Source organism: Pteropus alecto, unplaced genomic scaffold (assembly GCF_000325575.1).
Source record: "Pteropus alecto unplaced genomic scaffold, ASM32557v1 scaffold155, whole genome shotgun sequence".
Taxonomy (NCBI): Eukaryota; Metazoa; Chordata; class Mammalia; order Chiroptera; family Pteropodidae; genus Pteropus; species Pteropus alecto.
The window spans coordinates 639,546-659,114 of NW_006438113.1; the positions used below are offsets into that span (position 1 = coordinate 639,546).

Genomic DNA, 19,569 nt, shown 5'->3' on the forward strand with positions numbered 1-19,569 from the left:
CGAACTGCTTACTTCAGTGCTATGTTCAATGAGTATAATAAGAGTGTTTCCTAAAAGAGAAAGAGCCTTATATTCCATTTCCAATCTCAGAAACTAAAGCTTCTCCCTTTATCATCAAACAGCTTTATAATGCTTACTTAACTCAAACTATCACTAATATTTTAAAGAAGTTTGAATACTCAAGTCTATTTTGATAAATACTTAAATAATTGCTAGATCAACCCAGCTCATACATTTTCAAAATACTGGCCAAAATGGCAAACGAGTTTATATCAGTCCATCTTTTTCTTCCAGCAGTCAACACAATGGTGTATAACCAGTGTGCTGCATTTAAAGGAACATATGAGAAGGATGGTGCTGATTTGAGGTGGGAGGGCCTGCCAACCCATGCATTCATTCTGAATGAAGTTGGCAGAATGTAAGGTTCCTCTTCCCCACCTCGAGTTTGGACGTGTTCTCAGCCTGTTCTGCCATCCTGTTTCAGACATCTTCTTTTCCACAGGTCACTAAGCCTGCTGGGGGACCAGGTGCTGAGGAAGACTTCATAAATGAGCTGTCATAGGCCTGGCAGTGAAATACATGCACATGACTGGACATTCACGCTAACGAACCTAACCGCATAAAGCAAAACAAGGGCCAAACACAACCCGGAGTCATTTAAAAATCTCTCACACACAGCAAAGCAAAACTGGAAAAACCCAATTCCACTTTCCCGTCACAATTCAAAAAGGAGCTAAGCTTTCTGGGGCATCGGGTGTTTCAGATTGAAAGAGGGGAGCTAAAGAGCCCATCTTTCCTCAGCTGTCAGCAGTGCGAGCCAGAACCCTTCCTCAAGCCAGGTCAATTGCTCAGTGGCTCCCAGAAGACATCGCTCTGGATGTCTGAGCTCCCTTTAGGATGTTCGAGTCTGTTCAAGGTCTGAAGTCTGATGTGCAGAGGTAGCTCCATGACTCTAGTAATGGAATAACACTTCCTTTTTTGGTGAGCAAAGCCCAGTCTGCCTTAGCTAATAAGCTCTCAGCTCTGACCCTAAAAATACCCTGCAGGGAGGACTGTTTGGCACTTCATTTCGTTTGCCAGAGGAGCTCTAAAGAACTCCACAGAATGTTTCAGATTCTCTGTAACTGCTCTGGGCTCTGTCCCTGCTCTGGTGACCTCAGGAAGTATATCACCTTGGGAAAGTTACTTTTTGTTTTTCTCTTTTCAGTTCTTAGAATTCTGTCCTAATGTCTAAAGTACGATTCCAGTCTTGGATTAATTACTAGCTTGGTTTAGGGATTTTCATTTGGCTTTTAGTCTGAACTATGCAAATACACAATCTGTGTGCAGAAAAAAAGACTAAAATTACACTTTAAAAGGGCTCAGTTACTTCCTGTCTTCTCCCTTTACCCCCAAAAGAGATATCAGCCTCCTTGAATCCTTTGTTGCCAACAGCAGGAGCAGCTCACCACCTGTCTGCATCAGAAGCCTTGGGCTTCCTAAACATTGACGGCGTGTGCATGCTTCTTGCACAGAGGTTTGTCTTTCTTGGAATAGAATGGCTGCCCCTCCAGATTCACATGGCAGACCTGGGACAGAAAAAAGACTGGTGTGACACAGGGCCTTGTAACCCATGAGGCAAGGGGGACATAAGCAAAAGATTTCAGTCACCCCTTTAAGAAAAAGCGCTGTCGCGTGCAAATGAGAGGAAAGGCAACAGTGTGTTTAATGATTAAAGCAGATAAATAAGTTGAACTACATAAAATTTAAGCCTTACAAACAGTAACATGGAATAAAACTCAAATCAAATTAAATTAGTAAAATTTAATGGAACACAGAAAATATACATATTAAAGCCCAATTGATGCTGTCTAAAACTTATAAAAAAAACAAGTTCATAGATCAATATCCACCAAGATTATTAATGTCTAAAGGAATGCCATCAGTAAACTAAACACGTCAAAAAAATTGTCTCCACTAATAATTAAATAAAATTAAATTAAAACGTCCATAGATACGATACAGACCTATTAATCTAGCAAAATTAAAAAAAAAAACTGAATGGCTTGTCACCTTTAACCTTTTATGACTATAGCCAAAAAGTGAAAAAAATAAATAAATCAAAAGTCTGCAATGCCAAAAGGAAGTAGGCCTACTTGTGTATTGCTAGGAACATATAAATCAGCTCAGTCTTCTGTAGAGAATGTGGCAATGGTGAAGAGGAGAATTTTCTATTACAGAAACTATTGCACAAAACAAGAAATCAATCTGTGCTCAACTAAAAACAAAATCACTAAAATTTCTCTCAGTAGGGTGATAGTTAAGTAAATTTTTATAGTGTTTTTTTTCCAACAAAATGCCACCATGAAAAAGATAAATCAAATATGGAAAAGTGATTGCAGGGAAATATTATATGAAAAAAAGGACAAAATTATATATTCCCATGATGGCAACATATGAGCAAGTTTGAAGATGGAGACATTACAGAAAGAAGGGAGCTAAGTAATACTTGTTGAGCTACTGAGGGTCAAACAGGATGCTAGACACTATGTAGATGATCTCATTTAATTTTCACAAAAACCTTATAAAATAGGTATAACTTTTCCCCCTTTCACAATTGAAAAACTGAGGCTCAATGATTTCCAGTTAAGATGACAAAGTAGGTAAATGCTCTGCTTGTCTCTTTTTATAACCACACCAAAATTACAACTAAACTACAAAACAACCATCAATGAGAATCACCTAAAATCTAGCTGAAGTTCCACAACTACGGACATAGAGAAGAAGCCACCTCAAGACTGGTGGTGGGCCGGAAGATGTGAAACGGGTTGGTCACACACCTGTGTGTGGCAATTGAGAATCAGGAGGGATATCTTGGCTGAGAAGGTCCCTGCTGATGAGCAAGGAGCCACAGCCCCAAACCAAGGCCCCCAACCAGGGTTCCAGTGCCAGGGAGAGAAGTCCCCACAACTTCTGGCTGTGAAAACCAGCAGAGATTGTGACTGAGTGAGACAGAGGGCAGCTGGAGTTACATGTGCTCTTCTTTTTCTTAAAAAAAAATTTTTTTCAATTATACTTGTCATATAAGATTATATGATTCAGGTGTACGACATGTGATTAGACATTTATATAACTTACAAAGTGATCACCCTGATAAATCCAGTACTCATCTGACACCATACATAGTTATTACAATATTATTAACTATATTCCTCATGCTATTCTTTATATCTGCATGACTATTTTGTAATTACTAATCTGTACCTCTTAATCCCTTCTCCTTTTTAACCCTAGTCCTCAAAACCCCCTCCCATCTGGCAACCATCAAAATATTCTCTGTATCTATGAGCTTCTTTCCGTTTTGTTTGTTTATTTATCCTGTTCTCTAGATTCTACATGTAAGTGAAATCATATGGCAATTGTCTTTCTCTGTCTGACCTACTCCAATCAGCACAATACCCTTTAGGTCCATCCACGTTGCAGATGGCAAGATTCATTCTTTCTTATGGCCAAATAATATTCCATTGTATATATGTGCCACTACTTCTTTATCCTTTCATTCAATGATGAACACCCAAGTGGCCTCCATATCTTGGTTACTGTAAATAATGCTACAATAAACATATGGATTCACATGTCTCTTCAAAGTTAGTATATTGGGTTAGCAATCCCAGACATGGGATTACTGGGTCCTTTGTTTTAAAGTCTATTTTGTCTGGTATAAATATTGCTATCCTAGCTCTTTTTTTTCCATTTTCATGAAATATCTTTTTCCATCCCTTTACTTACAATCTAGTATGTGTCTTTCAATCTGAATTGAGTCTCTTGTAGGCAGCATATGTAAGGCTCTTATATTCTTATCCATTCAGCCACCCCATCTTTGGATTGGTGATTCTCTGAGACCTCACCCCACCCAATTTGCTGGCCCACCCAAGTTGCTTCCAATGGCTTTTCCATACAAACGGCCTGCCTTGCCACAAGTTGTGGACTTTCCTAAAATCTCTCAAAGGTTCACAAAACCCAAACAAGCAGCGTCTGGCTTCAGTATGCCCCATACCTCTTGCTGAGCAGCCCCAAGCCCGGCATTAGCAGTAGCTGGCCTACGTTTGCAGCTTGGCCTCTCAAGGTATCTTCAAGCCCAGCTTGGGTGGCGGCCATCTGCAGATTGCTTGGTAACTCTTGCCAAGTGGCCCCGGGCAGGGCACAGGCTGCAGTTGAAGTTGGTCTTATTGGGGACCCTCCCAGGAGGCCCTGGGCCTGGCACAACCAGTTGCCAGCTTCCAACCGAGCTGGAGGACCAGCTGAGGCCACATCCAAAGAACATACACCCAAAAGGCAAACTGGCCAGGCACCAGGGCCCTGCAAAAGGGAATCCTGCTTCTTAGTGTCAGCCCCTGCACAACAGTTCCTCCACTGTAGTCACTGGCCAGTCCTCACAACCGATCAGCCTAATGGTCAATCCCTCCCACTAACATGCAAACAGCAACCAAGGCTCAACCACAACAGAAGGGCACATACAACCCATACAAGGGACACACCTGGAGCACCCTGCTCAGGTGACCAAGGAGACTGTGCCACTTGGTCCCACAAGATACCTACTACATAAGGCCACTCTACTAAGACCAGGAGACATAGCAGCTCTATCTAATACATAGATACAAACACAGGGAGGCAGCCAAAATGGATGATAAAAAACAGGACCCAAATGAAGGAACAGAGCAAAGTTTCAGGAAAAAAAACTAAGCAAAATGCAGACAAGCAATCTACCAGATGCAGAGTTTGGTTATAAGGATGCTCAATGAACTTAGAAGAGTAGATGAACTCACTGAGAATATTAACAAAGAATAGAAAATATTAGAATGGAGATATAAAACATAAAAAAGAACCCATCAAAAATGAGAATAGAATAATTGAAATGAAGAATACATTAGAGGGAACCAACAGTAGATTAGATGGAGCAGAACATCAAATCAGCGATTTAGAAGATAAGGTAGCAGAAAACACCCAATCAGAACAGCAGAAAGAAAAAAAATCTGCCCCCCCCCAAAAATGAGGATAGTTTAAGGGGCCTCTGGGACGATGTGTACCAACATTCACACCATAGGGTACCAGAAAGAGAAAAGAGAGAGCAAAAAATTGAAAACATATTTGAAGAAATAATGACGGAAAACTTCCCTAACCTGGACAAGGAAACAGTCATATAAGCCCAGGAAGCGCGAGAATCCTAAAAAAGATTCACCCAATAAGGCCCACACCAAGACACCTCATAATTAAAATGCCAAAGGTTAAAGGCAGAGAGAATCTTAAAAGTGGCAAGAGAAAAGCATCTAATTACCTACAAGGAAGCTCCCATAAGACTGTCAGCTGATTTCCCAACAGAAACTTTGCAGGCCAGAAAGGATTGGCATAAAGTAGTCTGTGATGAAAAGCTAAGACCTACAACCAAGATGACTCTACCCAGCAAAGCTATCAATTAGAATTGAAGGAGAGATAAAGATAGCCCAAATAAGAAAAAGCTAAAGGAGTTCATCACCACCAAGCCAGTATTACAACAAATGTTAGAGGGACGTCTTTAAGAAGAAGAAGGGAAAAAATAAAAAATATGAATAATAAAATGGCAATAATTATGTATCTATCAACAATTACTTTAAATGTAAATGGATTAAAAGTTGCCATAAAAAGATAGGGTGGCTGAATGGATATGAACATAAATTACATATGCTGCCTACAAGAGACTCAATTCAGATCGAAAGACACATACTAGACTGAAAGTAAAGGAATGGAAAATATATTTCATGAAAATGGAAAGAAAAAAGAAAACTAATATTGTCTGGCAATACGTATACCAGACAAAATAGACTTTAAAACAAAAGCTATAACAAGAAACAGAGATGAACCTGGGAATCCCACTTCTGAGTATTTATCCAAAGAAACCCAAAACACTACTTCAAAGGAACATGTAAATTGATATGTTTATTGCAGCATTATTTACAATAACCAAGATATGGAGGCCACTTGGGTGTTCATCATTGAATGAAAGGATAAAGAAGTGGTGGCACATATATACAATGGAATATTATTTGGCCATAAGAAAGAATGAATCTTGCCATCTGCAACAACGTGGATGGACCTAGAGGGTATTGTGCTGATTGGAGTAGGTCAGACAGAGAAAGACAAATGCCATATGATTTCACTTACATGTAGAATCTAGAGAACAGGATAAACAAACAAACAAAACAGAAAGAAACTCACAGATACAGAGAATATTTTGATGGTTGCCAGATGAGATGGGTTTTGGGGGCTGGGTTAAAAAGGAGAAGGGATTAAGAGGTACAAATTGGTAGGTACAAAATAGTCATGGGGATGTAAAGAACAGCATAAGGAATAGTCAATAATATTGTAATAACTATGCATGGTGTCAGATGGGTACTAGATTTATCAGGATGATTACTTCTAAGTCATATAAATGTTTAATCACTACCTGAAACTAATATAATATTATATGCCAACTGTAACTGAAAATTTTTTTTAAATATTTTTTTTAAAAAAGAAAGAAAAACTAAGGCTTAGAGAGCCCAAGTGTCTTGTTTAAGTAACAGACCTAGTAAGTTGTAGACTGGGAACCCATATCCAGGTCTGCAAGACTCCAATTCTAAGCTCATTTTCCACATAGCCCATAGCAGAGAGGGGCTGCATTTACTTGAAATTTTTCTGGGTTTACGAACTTGTACAGAGGCAGCCCTCCAAGTTTGTTGGACTACCAATAAGTAGGCTAGCCAATGTGTCAGAGTTAGCTAGGAAGTCATGGGTCCCAGCCTCAGAAAGGGTACTGAGGATCCCTAATGGGAAGCAGAATTGGGGGCCACATCCAGGACACTAACATTGGAAGAAGTGCAGGTAGAGTTCCCATGTATGGATAGGCATGAGAATAGAGAAATCACCCTACTAAAATGAGCTTGGGTCAGTGAGCATGTGTCCACTCCAAGAGCACTGAAAAGAAAAGTGACATCATGGTAGCCCCAAGTGCAAGGCCCTGATGGATAGTTGAAGATGTTATGCTTGGGGTCACCCAGGGCTGCCAATGGGCTCTGGAAACTAATGACCTGAAAGTGTCTACAATCATCCCAGGTGCATGTAGTCATGTTTAGAGTCACCAGGCTCTTGTGGTGGTCTCATGCTGCTGATGACAACTTGAAGACAAATCTAAGAAGGAGGCAATCAAGATTCAACTGAGGATGGATTTCAGGGGAGATAGGCAGCTCTAGAGTGAGTTGGCAAGAAAATGCTTGTCAATTCTGCCTGATCTGAAACAGTGCTGGTTAATTGTGAGAACTCTCGGATGAGTCAGGCTGGAGAGGTTTTGGGGGACTGAAGACCAAGGAGTAAGGAAAGGCCAGAGACGCAGAGGGGGCTCACTGATAAGACTGGGCTGAGGGCAAGAACTTTCACAGAGACGTTGTATTCAGTGTCCTGGGCCAGGAGACTGCAGGTGGGATGCAAGGGGGCTTCATGGTGGAGAAAACCTCCAGCCTACCCAGCATAGGACATAGCAGGGATATACCTCTGGAGAACAGATTCACCTCCCAGGCTCCGTGGTCAAGTAGCATCAGGGTCTGGGAGTGGTGACCATAAACAGTACTGACCACAGAGTGGAAGGCAATAAAACAGGCCAAGTGCTTAGGACTACTCACAAAAGTTATACCACTAACTATCCCCTCATGATACCCACACTGGTGGGAAAGGACTAGAAACTAAGTAAACTTAGAGGAAATAGGGACCAGTAAGATCTTTCCTCCACTAAGGAAGGACCCAAATTCTTTCCCTGGAGCTCAAGTGCCAAAGACACACAGGAGCTCAACTTGCACCCTGACCCACACTGTCCTTCTCACCTTCATTTTGTATGCTTGGGACTTCAGAGATGTTGTCTTGTTCTGTTCTTTAACTAGTTGTACATGTTAGCTTTGTTTTCCTTTCAATATGCTAAATTCCTTGATGATAGAGACTTGTTCTGGATACTCTTGTACACAAAACTCATAGAATATTTGGTAATTTGAATTAGTCTAAAGGATGTGCTTTCCCGAGATATGACTGATGGGGAAAATAGCACATCAACTGGGAGAGCTAGTCCTGATCTTCCTTTCTTGCTAGTTTTTTTAAGTTATAGGAAAATATACGCTCATTAAAAGTGATTTGGAAATATAATGTGAGAGAAAGAGGACCAAAAGAACCCTCAAAGGTTTCCAATCAAAAGATTGCTTCAAAAATTAAAACCATGCTTCCCTTTGATACATCTTAATGGGACAGTGAAGGCCACAGATGGCTAGTTTGGGGGAAGATTTAACAATTCTCTATGTTAATTCTCCAAAGAATAGGATCTGCCTGGTTTTTTTGGGTGTATTCTTTAGGCAGTGCTAAAACTTATTTATAATCTCAGCCTGAACAACCCTAAGTTTTACTGCTTCTTGTGGACTTCCTCTGGGACTTGTGCTCTCGTGACTCTCAGCCAAACACGTGTGGCAGGCTCAAGGGAGCAGATGCATGCTCACCTTTGCCATGGTTCCCTCTCCATGTGACACAGATTCTCATCAGCCTGCCTTCAAAGAACAGGTCTTGTGTGCCACTGTCTTCCTTGGACTTTCCCCAAGTCTCTTGGATCCTTCTAGAAGTTGAGTAACCAGATTTACGGGCAGCATCTTAGGATCAGACAAGCAATGGCTTGAATGTAAGGGTTAAAGAGCCATATGCTGTGCCTTGCTGAGCTCTGGCTCTGTAGAGGACAACACCAAAACTAATATATTTATATTGCTGTCCCTTTTGTGAGTGGTGGCCCTGATATATTTAAAGGACCCTAAAAGGCAACTAGAGAATCTGTTCAAAGAGCTGGAAAGTAAGTGTTATGGATCTAATTATGTCCCCCCAAAATTCACACATTGAAGTCCTAACCATTAGTACCTCCAACCTACCCAGCGCAGGGACACAGCAATGACCTCATTTGGAAATAGGGTCTTTTCAGATGTAATTAAGATGTAACTTGAGGTCATACTGGAGTAAGTTGGGCCCTTAATCCAATATGACCAGAATCCTTATAAGAAGAGGAGAGGTACACACAGAGACAGACACACACACAAAGGAGAATGCCATGCGAAGACACAGACACACAGAGGGAAGATAGCCATGTGACAATGGAGCCAGAGACTGGAGTTACGCAGTTATAAGCCAAGAAACACCTAGGATTGCTGGCAAACACCGGAAGCTAGGAGAGAGAACATAGCCTTGTTGACACCTTGAATTTGGACTTCTAGCCCCCAGAACTGTGAGAAATAAATTTCTTTTGTTTAAGCCATTAGTTTGTGGTACTTTGTACAGCAGACCTAGCAGACTAATACACAGAGTAAATATAGTGCATCCCACTAATGGGAGGAGCAGTATAGAAATAAATTGTAAAACCTGAAGTGTATTGCAGTAAACTTTATTACTAAGGTTGTCCTATGTCATAAGTCTATAAAAATTCTTCAAGTTTAAACTATACAGACCTTTCACACACTCCCAAAATTTACCTTGAGTAGCTCTGGTAAAAATAAAAATAGTAGTAGTAGCACATTCATTTTCTCAAATAAAGTTTAGTCAATGACAGATTGACATTACAGGGCTTTATCAGGGATGACTATTGTCTAACTCTAATGCAGAATCTAAATGTCATAGATTCATTACCATATCTACTCCCCAACCCAAAGCCCTCAGAAGGAAAATGCCAATCTTGCACGGTAAAAATGACCTGGTTGTTTAGCAGGAATAAATTGCACATGGTTGATAGTTAATCTAAGGCTTATCTCTTGGCAACTACATACCAAGAACAAGACCATTTAGGAAAATGAAATGATACTCAGTTCTGCTCTCTAAAAGTTCTATCAAAGGAAACCTTACCTCAGCTTTTCATAGGATTAGTCAATAAGCGCCAGCCTAGTGTTCCTGGAGAAAACCCTTGAATCACATATCTAAAACAACCTGTAACCACAGGAAGCCATCCACCCCTCTTTAAATCTAAGCTTCATTCACTGCTCCCACCTACTGAGAATAATGTTGGTGAGAGAAGCTGCTGGTTTGCCAGATCCTAGGACACTGTGTCCTTAATGAAATAGAGTATAACAAAGCCACACTGGTTTATAGAAAATATTAGTAATAAAACAAGGCTCAACTATGACATATTAAGGCATCATAGTATTGGCCAGATTTTAAAAATGATCAGAATATTAGAATGCCAGAGTTCAAATAATGTAAACTGTTGGTCTTTTGGTCCACTTCATCCCTCCTGCCCCTTCTCAGAAAGTCAGAACCCCAGGCTAAAAACATACTGCGCAAATGAAGCAGGTATCATGCCAGGTATGCCCCAGAGCTTCGATAAACTTGTCACCAGCCTCAACAGGGAAATCACAGCCATGACACTTGGTGCTGAACAGATTGATGTAGTCTGAAATGAAAGGCAGAGTGAGGATCAGCATCCAGGCAAGCTGGAAGGAGCGTCCTGGTCATATCAACCCAATGCCAGGACAACCCCCAAATTACTGGGCTAGGGGCAGTGGGTGAATCCTAATTGATTACTTGTCATCTTGCAGACAAAATAGTTATACGATTGTGGTTTTTTTTCTCCTTTTCAAATAATACGCACTGCTGTTGTACGGATTCAGGCTTAGTCACCATCCTGTTCTGGTTGGTGACAAACACTTTCAACGAACACTTTCTCAAACTGTCATTAACTTTCTGTAAAGTAATTTTCTCCTGTCCCTGTTACCTCTTATAGCCAAACATACCAATCCCAAAAAAGAAAAAAAAATCACATTTCTCAGCAGCTATGCTTATTTTGAAAGAATGAGAGCCCTTAACATTTTTAATAATTAAAGAATGTTCTTTCCCTGGTCATTCTTCTGTCATTGGCCATTTGTGTTAATAATAACTTTTCACTATTTCAATATTTTAGCTACTTTGTTGGGACATGTCTCCTGCCACCTCCCCCCAACCTCTAGCCAAGAAGATAATACCACCAAACATTATTTTCTAATGCTTTATAGTTTATCATGCATTCTCACATAGATGGTATTATTTACTAGTATCTCAATGTCAAGGTCTTCATACTCCCGGCAGAGTGCCTGAGCACATAAGTTAGTACCCAACATGAGTGAATGGATGAATCAATGAATCAATAAGTCAATGAATGAACTTAATTGTTGCAAAAAAATTGTTGAAGACTGAACTATTATTGATTTTCTGTTTTGTTTGGTTGTATTTTGTGGATGAGGAAAAGAGATCAGAGGTGAAGGGCCTCACCAGTCACACAGCTGAGACACAGTGGTCCAGGTCCCATGCTTCTCCACTAAATGAGCTGTTCTCTTTGGGTCACAGGAGCAGCAGTTCTACTGCACTCATTGTAGAACCCTTCCAGGTTCTTCTAGAAAAGCTTGATGACTTTTACAAAGCCTTCATTTCCCCAGGAAATTATTTGTCTCTCCACAGCTCTGCCACAGTTGGCTTTTGCTTACAGCAATTTTCTGCTCAGATCTCCTTGTGGACAGTATGCCTGTTCATTGTCTTAGACACACACTAAGAAGCAGAGTGCAGTATGGGGTAATAAATTTGAGTTCTGAAGAAAGAAAAGAACTGGGTTCAGGTCCCAGCTCTATTAAGGAATTGTTCAAATATGAGGCAAGTTGCCTGACTTTTCAACACCTCAACTTTCTCATCTGTATAATGGGAACAATTGTAGTGCCTAATTCATGGAGTTATTATACAGAATAAATAAGATAATGTATGCGAAGTACGTGGTTCAAATACTCAAATGTTGGCTCTTATTTTGAATGTCTTTATAAATGATAAAAGGAGGGAAGAGAACTGATTCAAGTATCTACTATGTGTTAATCCAATATTAGTGCTTTTCTATGTTTCTTGTTTAATCTTCACAGCAGTCCTGTGAAAAAGTATTATTTCTATTTTAAAAATGAGGAAATGGTTGTAGAGGTTCCATCACACAAGTAGCCTGATGGACTCCAAATTTATCATCCTCTTTCCATGACTTCATGGTATCTCCAGTTATCTATTTGCCATTGAACTTTGATAAGTATCTCTTACATATTTTTCCAATGTCTGGTTTCTCTCTTTGGGTTTAATTATAGTTTGTCATGCAAATGCTTTTACATATATCACAGTCCATGAATCTTGTTTCTGACAGAATACTTAATTTCTTCAGTAGGCTGAAATCTATCATCTCACCAGAGCTAAGAAAACATTATTCTGTTTCCTTCAGGAAGTTATGGCAGGTTTACGGTTCACTCTGTGCTCTGTAGGAACTTATCAGCATGGGGTGAAAAACAGGGCTATAGGCTAACTCATCTTCACTGGAGGGCAAGACCTGCACCCCACTCCTGACTTCTCTCTCCCTACTCCCAGTCAGTCTCCAGATACCCTGGGCTCTCTCCTCCACTTCCATGCCTTTAGATAAACCAAGAATTGGACTTGGAAAACCCTCTCCAGTTTGTCTATCTGAACCTCTGCAATCCTTTGGGCCAGGCTTTCCTTCTGGGAAGTTGTCATCCCCACCCCAACCAAGAGATATGAGATTGCCTTCCTGAGTGCATCTCCTGGGCTTCCTTTCCTTTTCATCCACTCATTCATTATCTCTTAACTGTCCATTTATGTGCTGGCACATCACACAATGACGGGTCTACTTGAGGTTTTTGAGGGCAGAGAACCTCTTTTCCAAGCTCAGCATCTTGCACACGAACTAGCACACATTTGATGGATAAATGATGAATTGACAAAGAAAGAAATGGTTTGGAATGCCTAATTAAATGGTAATTCCTTCTCCTGTTGTACAGCCTATGGTTTTTTACAGATTAAGCTCTGAAATGGCTTGATAGTATTTCTGGAATGTCTAGTCATTCCCACTGATTGATTTTTGTTTTAAACTTGATCTGGAGAATTGCCACTTTGTTTTAAAATTTGGTAGAACAGGTCTGACTCTAACATATATTTTTTAAAAAGCTGATTTTTCCTCTTTTATCTACAAAAAGAGAACGTAATTGGTATCGAATTAAATTTGTGCATGGGCCTTTCCCACTAGGAGCATAATCTAGTTCCTCATTTATTTATTCCTTCCTTTATTTCTCCTATTCGGTCTTTATAATTTTCTTTGACTCTCTTATGGCACAATTTGAGTTCACACCCTGTAGTTAATTGATTTTACTGCTATTGTAAAAGGATTTCCATCCATCAAATCACAGATGCTCTGTGTTGAAAAAGGAGGACTTAGTGCTTTACTAGAGCAGTGGTTATCAAATGTTAGAATCATCTGGAGGTTCATTAAAACACAGTGTTGGGCTCCACCCCACAGAGTTTCTGATTCGATAGATCTGGGGTGGGGCCAGAAGACCTGTCATTCTAACAAATTCCCAGGTGATGTTAATACTGCTGGTCCTGGGCCCACACTTGGATTCCCAAACCTAACTAAATATTGAAATCACCTAGGTTGGGGAGGGGCACCACATCAAATTTGTCATCTGGAGGTCTGGGAATTTATCTTCTCTAATCTCTTATAGTTCCCCCCGGTAATTGTGATGCCTTGCCAGGCCTGGGCACTGCTCAGGTGCAAGCCCACCTGTGAGGGGCTGACCCTCCTACCTGTCTTATATATAAGATGTCATATATGAAAGTGTCAGCATAATCATTGCAGCCAACCAAAATCTTTGTGAGTCTAGATTCTATCATCCTGTGTTTTCTGTCAAGCTGCTGATAAAAATGATGACAAAGTACCACAATGAGATACTACCTCATTCTCATTAGGATGGCTGCTATTAAAAGTATCATAAAATAACAAGTTTGGGCAAAAATGTAGAGAAATTAGAACACTGCACTGTTAGTGGGATGTAAAATTGTGCACCCAACATAGAAAATAGTATGGCAGTTCCTCAAAAAGTAAAAAAATACAACTACCATATGATCCAACAATCCTACCTCTGGGCATATACCCAAAAGAAAACAGGATCTTGAGGAGGTATTTGCACACTCATGTTCATAGCAGCTCTATTCACAATAGCCAAGAAGTAAAAGGAACCCAAATGTCCACCAATCCTTTTAAGGGTATTGCTATGGAGAAGGACAGTGGTGATGGTGGAAATCTATCATTCCTTCACAAACCTGAGACACAAATTATGGCTTATCACAAATTATAAAAGTTATAATGCTTTTAGTCGATTAATAATGCTTTTAGTCGCATTGGAGCAACAGCACTTTTCTCAATCACCAATCATCATCATATGCTCATAAGAAGGGAAAACATGGGTGTTATCTTCTCCTTTTTACAGATATGGACACTGAGGTACAGAGTTACTAAGTCACTAAGTCATTCAATTAACTTCAGAGCTAAAAAGAGAACTCACTAATATATAAGAAATTGCTTTTACAATTTATTGTTGGGGGAACAAGTTTCATTTTGTTTTTCTTTTCTCCTTGAGAAACTGTAATGTTTTCTCCTTTCTAATTTTAAAGTAAATTAACTTACTGTTTCTCTTTTTGCCCTCAAATGTGCTACCCAGTCACTGCTTCTCTGTTAATCTTTATAATCAGCATGCCTGCTTTTCCCTCTTCTAACTAGTACTGATTTTCTATTTCTATTGTCTTAACCTTCAAGTCTATGTTACCTTTGTTGGAACCTGCCTCAAATCCTTTTCTGAAAGAAGCAGGCTGTGAATAAATGAGTGAGCAAACGGCTAGTTAGCCAGGACATCCAACTCTCTAATAGAATGCTTTGTCTTCAGAATTTATGATAATTTACTCCAAGTTTTAAGATAACATACATCATTTGGGGGAACAGAGAAACACTGAATTCAGACAGGGAGATTTCAGGACTCTGAAGGAACAACCTAGAAGCAGGAAGAGTAATGCTTTACACACTTTCTGTGGTTTAATCCTCACCACAACTGAGGCAGATGTTTAGTTCCCCTATTTCACAGGTGAGGAAAGTGAGGCTCTGAGAAGTTTAGTAACTCACTCAGGGTTGCAAAGCCAGCCTGAGGTGGAGCCTGGAGCAGAATCCAGGATGAAGTCCAGAGGATGAAGCCTTTCCAGACTAGACTTTGTGGTCTCCAAATTAAAATCATATAAAATGTTTCCCACAAGATACCAACTTGAGACTCACATATTTGGTGCAGGGAAGGGAACAGAGTTTGAATGTGTAAAAACATCAAGCCTCCTCCTTGCTGCAACCAAAGAGACAGGAGAGAGAGTTCAATGAACTTCCTTTGTGTAATATTAGCATGATTCTGCCACTTGGAGCCTCCTGATGTTTCCATGTAAATATACTCAAGCAGGAGTTCCCTGTGCCTGCCCCTTTCTCCCAGGCAAGGGTGGAGGGACTTTCCACAGCACAGCAGCCCTACCTTTCTCACAGTAGGGCTCCCCATCTTCCATGTGGAAGAGGCTGTTCCCGAAGGGCTTCTTGCAGGCTGCACAGATGAAGCAGGTGGTGTGCCATGTCTGTCTCAGGGCATGCATCACTTCCTGAGGAAAAGAGCTTTAGCTCAGGATAGAAAGATCCGGGGGAGGGAGGGAGCTGGGCTTGACATCCCCACCAGGCCCCAGCCACTTCTGGAGCATCCCATCTTGGAACAAGGCAGGAGAGCCCAGGAAGTGGACCTTGGATGCACCGAAGGAAGGCCCAGGATGGCAGAGGAGGGATTCCTACTCATGCAGTACTTGCTGGTAGGAAGTACTTGCAGGTTCTGCGCGTTTAGGTAACTGCGATGCAGAATGCTCCCATCAAACCTGGGAGGGAGGTACTGCTTATTACCACCATCTTACCAAAGGGGCATTGAGGGTCAAGGCAACATGCAGGTACATGGTGAGGTCAGGCTATGAAGTGATAATTCGCTTTGCAGAAGGTCTGCCACCACTTCAAGCTGTGTGGCCCAGGCATGTAATCATCTCTCACTTCAAGACTTCAAGTTAATTTGCTCCCTAGTTCATGGATGGCAAACTGACTCCCTTCCAGGATAGAAATGGAGTTGTTCTCTCTCCATTAAATCAACTTCTTGGCTTCCTATTGGTACCCCCACAGTCTTGGGGAGGGGAAGAGATTGGTTGGGGAAAAGACAAGGGTCAGAGGAGAAGGATACTGCCCACTTACCCCCATGATTTTGGTATTGCACTTGGCACAGATTGGGGCAAAGAACTGCTCATAACACCGCTCACAGTAAACATTGTTCTGCTCCTCCACAAAGCACACATCTGCCAAGGAGTTCTTGCAGTACGCACAGTTGAATTCTTCTGGGTGCCAGGAGCGGCCCATGGCTACCAGAAAGGGGCCCCTGGGAAGCAGAAAACAGCATCTACTAAGGCAGCCCCAAAAGTTTGAGAACAGATAGTTCAAAACCCCCAACGATGCCCATACTTTAACCCAAAACCCTGACTTTTGTGACTATTCTAATGAAATAATGTGAAATTCAGATAAAGCTCCATGCAGAAAGATGTTCATTGTGCATCATTTACAATAAACAGAACTGGGGAGCAACTCAAACATTCACCAGTAGGGGATGGGATAAGCATATTATGGAATATTCATTCAGTTGACTACTGATAATTACAATAAGAAGAGCAATGATGATGGTGCTGATGGCTAACATTTACAAAGTGCTTACTCTGTGCCAGGCACTAGTCAAGAAGAAATTTGTGTGTGGGGGGGTGCTTGAGGGTGGTGAGCTTATGTATATATAAAAAATACACTTTTATTTAAAACGAAAGTAATGCCCATTAGAGAAGAATTAGAAAATTCAGAAAGTGAAAATTAAAATATAAGATATTTTAATTCTCACAACAATCCTATGAAGTAGGTACTATTATGATACCCATTTTCAGATGAGGAAACCGAGGCACAGAGAAGTTAAATAAGTTGTTCAAGGTCATAGTATGGTAGACCTAAGACACAAACTTGGGGAGTCTAGTTCCACATTACTAGTCAGAAAAATGGAACTATACGGAAATATTTTATATTTTAATTTTCACTTTCTGAATTTTCTAATTCTTCTCTAATGGGCATTACTTTCGTTTTAAATAAAAGTGTATTTTTTATATATACATAAGCTCACCACCCTCAAGCACCCCCCCACACACAAATACTATAAACATACTATATTCAGACAAGCACTATTCATCATCCCTTGCTTCTAAAGGTGAAATCATTTGTTTTTATTTTAGTGTGGCAGATGCCCACCAAAGCCCTGAGCAGCACAGGCCTGTTTGTGGAAAGACCCAGAAGCAACTCTAAAGGAAAGCTGGGTCAAAATCAGCACTCTCAGCCAACTTACAACATGCCCAATAAACCTACTGAAAATAAAACCTGCCATTCCCAGAACCCGGCCTTAACCCGAGGGGGCGGTCCTGGCACCAGGTACCATGTTCAGAGCTTCACCCACTTACCTCATGGAGTCCACCCAACGCCCCAGGGAAGTGAGTGTCACACAGGGGTGGAAGCTAAAGCTCAGAGAGGGTCAGACCAGATGGCTAGTCAGAGGGACCTGAGGCTACCTTGCACGCAGCCTTCTCCCTGTACCTGCGTTCCCATCTCCCTACCCCATCGCAGGGTTCAGACAGTGGGGAAGCAACCCATACTCCCACCCTTCCAGCACCCCAGCACAGGGGCACAGCTGGATCATACCGGATAACATTGTTGCAGTGGCCACAGAGCGGAGTCCGGCTGCTGGCTGGGAAGCGCTCGGCCCTCTGGAAGGTGCCCCTGGCAAGGGGGGACACTTGGGAACCTGTTAGGGTGTAGGCAGGGGTTCCTGGGGACAGGGTCTGCTTGCTGATGGAAGTGGTGCTCTTGCCAGAGGCAAATTTCTGAGAGAAGCTGTCGTCTGTCACCCATGGGGGGCGGCTGGCAGATTCAGAAGGGCCTCCGCTGTAGGCCACTGAGGGTGCAGGGTTATAGCTTGGGGCTGGTGAGGGGGTATAGGCTGGTGCTGGTGAGGGGGAATAGGTGGGGGCAGGCGATGGAGTATAGGCAGGGGCAGGGGAGGGGGTGTAGGGAGTTGGACTGTAATTGGCCCCAGGGGATGGGCTGTAAGTAGATGCAGGCACTGCAATCCAAAAAGATCCAAAGAAAATGTGTCAGGAACTCATTTCCCCCAACTTCTCCCACCCCATCCCACCCCAGCCAGAGAAAGTTGACTTTAATATCAGAGCAGGACAATTTCAATTTTTACTGGAAACACAATCCAGAATTTCTTGATGCCTCGAACTTGAATTTGCTTCAGGAGCCAAGGCAGATAACAGGCCCTCAGAGCGGGGCCCCCAGGAGTTATTACGGGGCTGAGAAAGGGATATAGCTATAAATATATGCGGCTGCCTGGGGTGAGGCTCACTGGGCTTTGGCTGCCAAAGACCTGCAGAAGGCAGAGAATGGGGGTAGGGGGCAGGCCAGGCTTCTATCTGGGTCCCCTGGGCCTAGAAGAGGGTGAGAGTGGGTCAGCTTGGCCTTGACTGGAAGATGCTTCGGTTGCACTCTGACCCGTGATTTGACATCTGTAAAGCCTCAATCACGTGTGTTTGCTGAACCTGGACCTAGTTCAGTCTTTGGGACAAAACAGATGACAAGGCAATAGGGTTTTTAGGTTCAGGTTTCAGGATTAGCCACAATCGTTTTCTGAAAAACATCTTGGCTTGATTTGTACTGAGGGGAAATTCCATCTTGGTTTGATTAGTGTGTATTGGTGGGGGTGCTGGGGGTGGGAGGGGTCTTGAAGGAGTCAATCAGAGGGAGCCTGGGCAGAGATGCTAGGGTGACAGAGCCCAGGTCCAGCTGCCTTTGGGGCACCCATGCTTTCCTGTATCACTTTGGTGGAAAGTAAGAGTGAGTCTGAGTGACTATAGAGGTTACCAAGGAAGTCAGAGTGTAGGAGAAGGATGCATTGCCCACTTCTAGAACCACCTCCTCCAGTTCACTGAGAGTCAAAAAACCTTTTTGAGGTGATGGCACAAAGGAGCACTGCAGCTTACCCAAAGCCTGGGCCCTCAAAACCCAGGAATCTTAGTGCTCTGTTGCCTCTGCTGTGAAACCAGCTGGGGCAGACCGAGCTGCATCCTGCACACACTGTCCAGTTAGCCTCTTCTTCCAGTGAGGAAGTCTAGATGCCTCACCTCAACTCAGTCTGCTCTTATGGAAAGAGGCCTCATGGAAGCGTGTCAGGGTAGCCTCCCTCCCCATTCCTGAGCCTCTGCTGAGGGGTACTGAGGCAGCCTCCACAAGGGTCCAGCCTAGAAAGTAAGGCCTCTCTCAGGGATAAAAGCCCTACCCTGGCTTCCAGTCTCTCCCACCTGGTCCCCCTGTATCACCTTGGGTGGCTTGTGGCCTGCTGCTCCAACTCTATGCCTTCTACTTCCAGATGACTCACTGGCCGTTCAGAGCTGAGTATCATGGAAACCCCTACACTGGGGGTGGGGAGGGACCAGGCCTGTGTTAGGGAAAGCTGAAGAAGTAAAACCCTCCACAACCCTGCCCTGGAGCCATCCTGGGAGCAATGCTGGCTTCCTCCACAAAAAATTGGCTTC

The 19,569-nt window shown here is 42.2% G+C and overlaps 1 protein-coding gene across 4 annotated transcripts in view; it reads right to left on the reverse strand.

The window, feature by feature from the left end:
• Window positions 1-1,041: 1,041 nt before the first annotated feature.
• The window catches only part of LDB3 (LIM domain binding 3), a 66,100-nt gene continuing 47,572 nt past the window's right edge, over window positions 1,042-19,569 (reverse strand). For 2 of the 4 annotated variants that reach the window (XM_006915446.2, XM_006915444.2), the window contains exons 9-13: window positions 17,678-18,098; window positions 16,151-16,331; window positions 15,405-15,525; window positions 10,332-10,447; window positions 1,479-1,568 (exon numbers count right to left, since the gene is read on the reverse strand). In XM_006915446.2, the coding sequence (XP_006915508.1) occupies window positions 1,479-1,568; window positions 10,332-10,447; window positions 15,405-15,525; window positions 16,151-16,331; window positions 17,678-18,098 (929 nt within the window). Of the gene's footprint in view, window positions 1,569-10,331; window positions 10,448-15,404; window positions 15,526-16,150; window positions 16,332-17,677; window positions 18,099-19,569 lie in introns of all 4 variants that reach the window. The other 2 variants (XM_006915445.1, XM_006915443.1) reach the window with 2 other exon arrangements.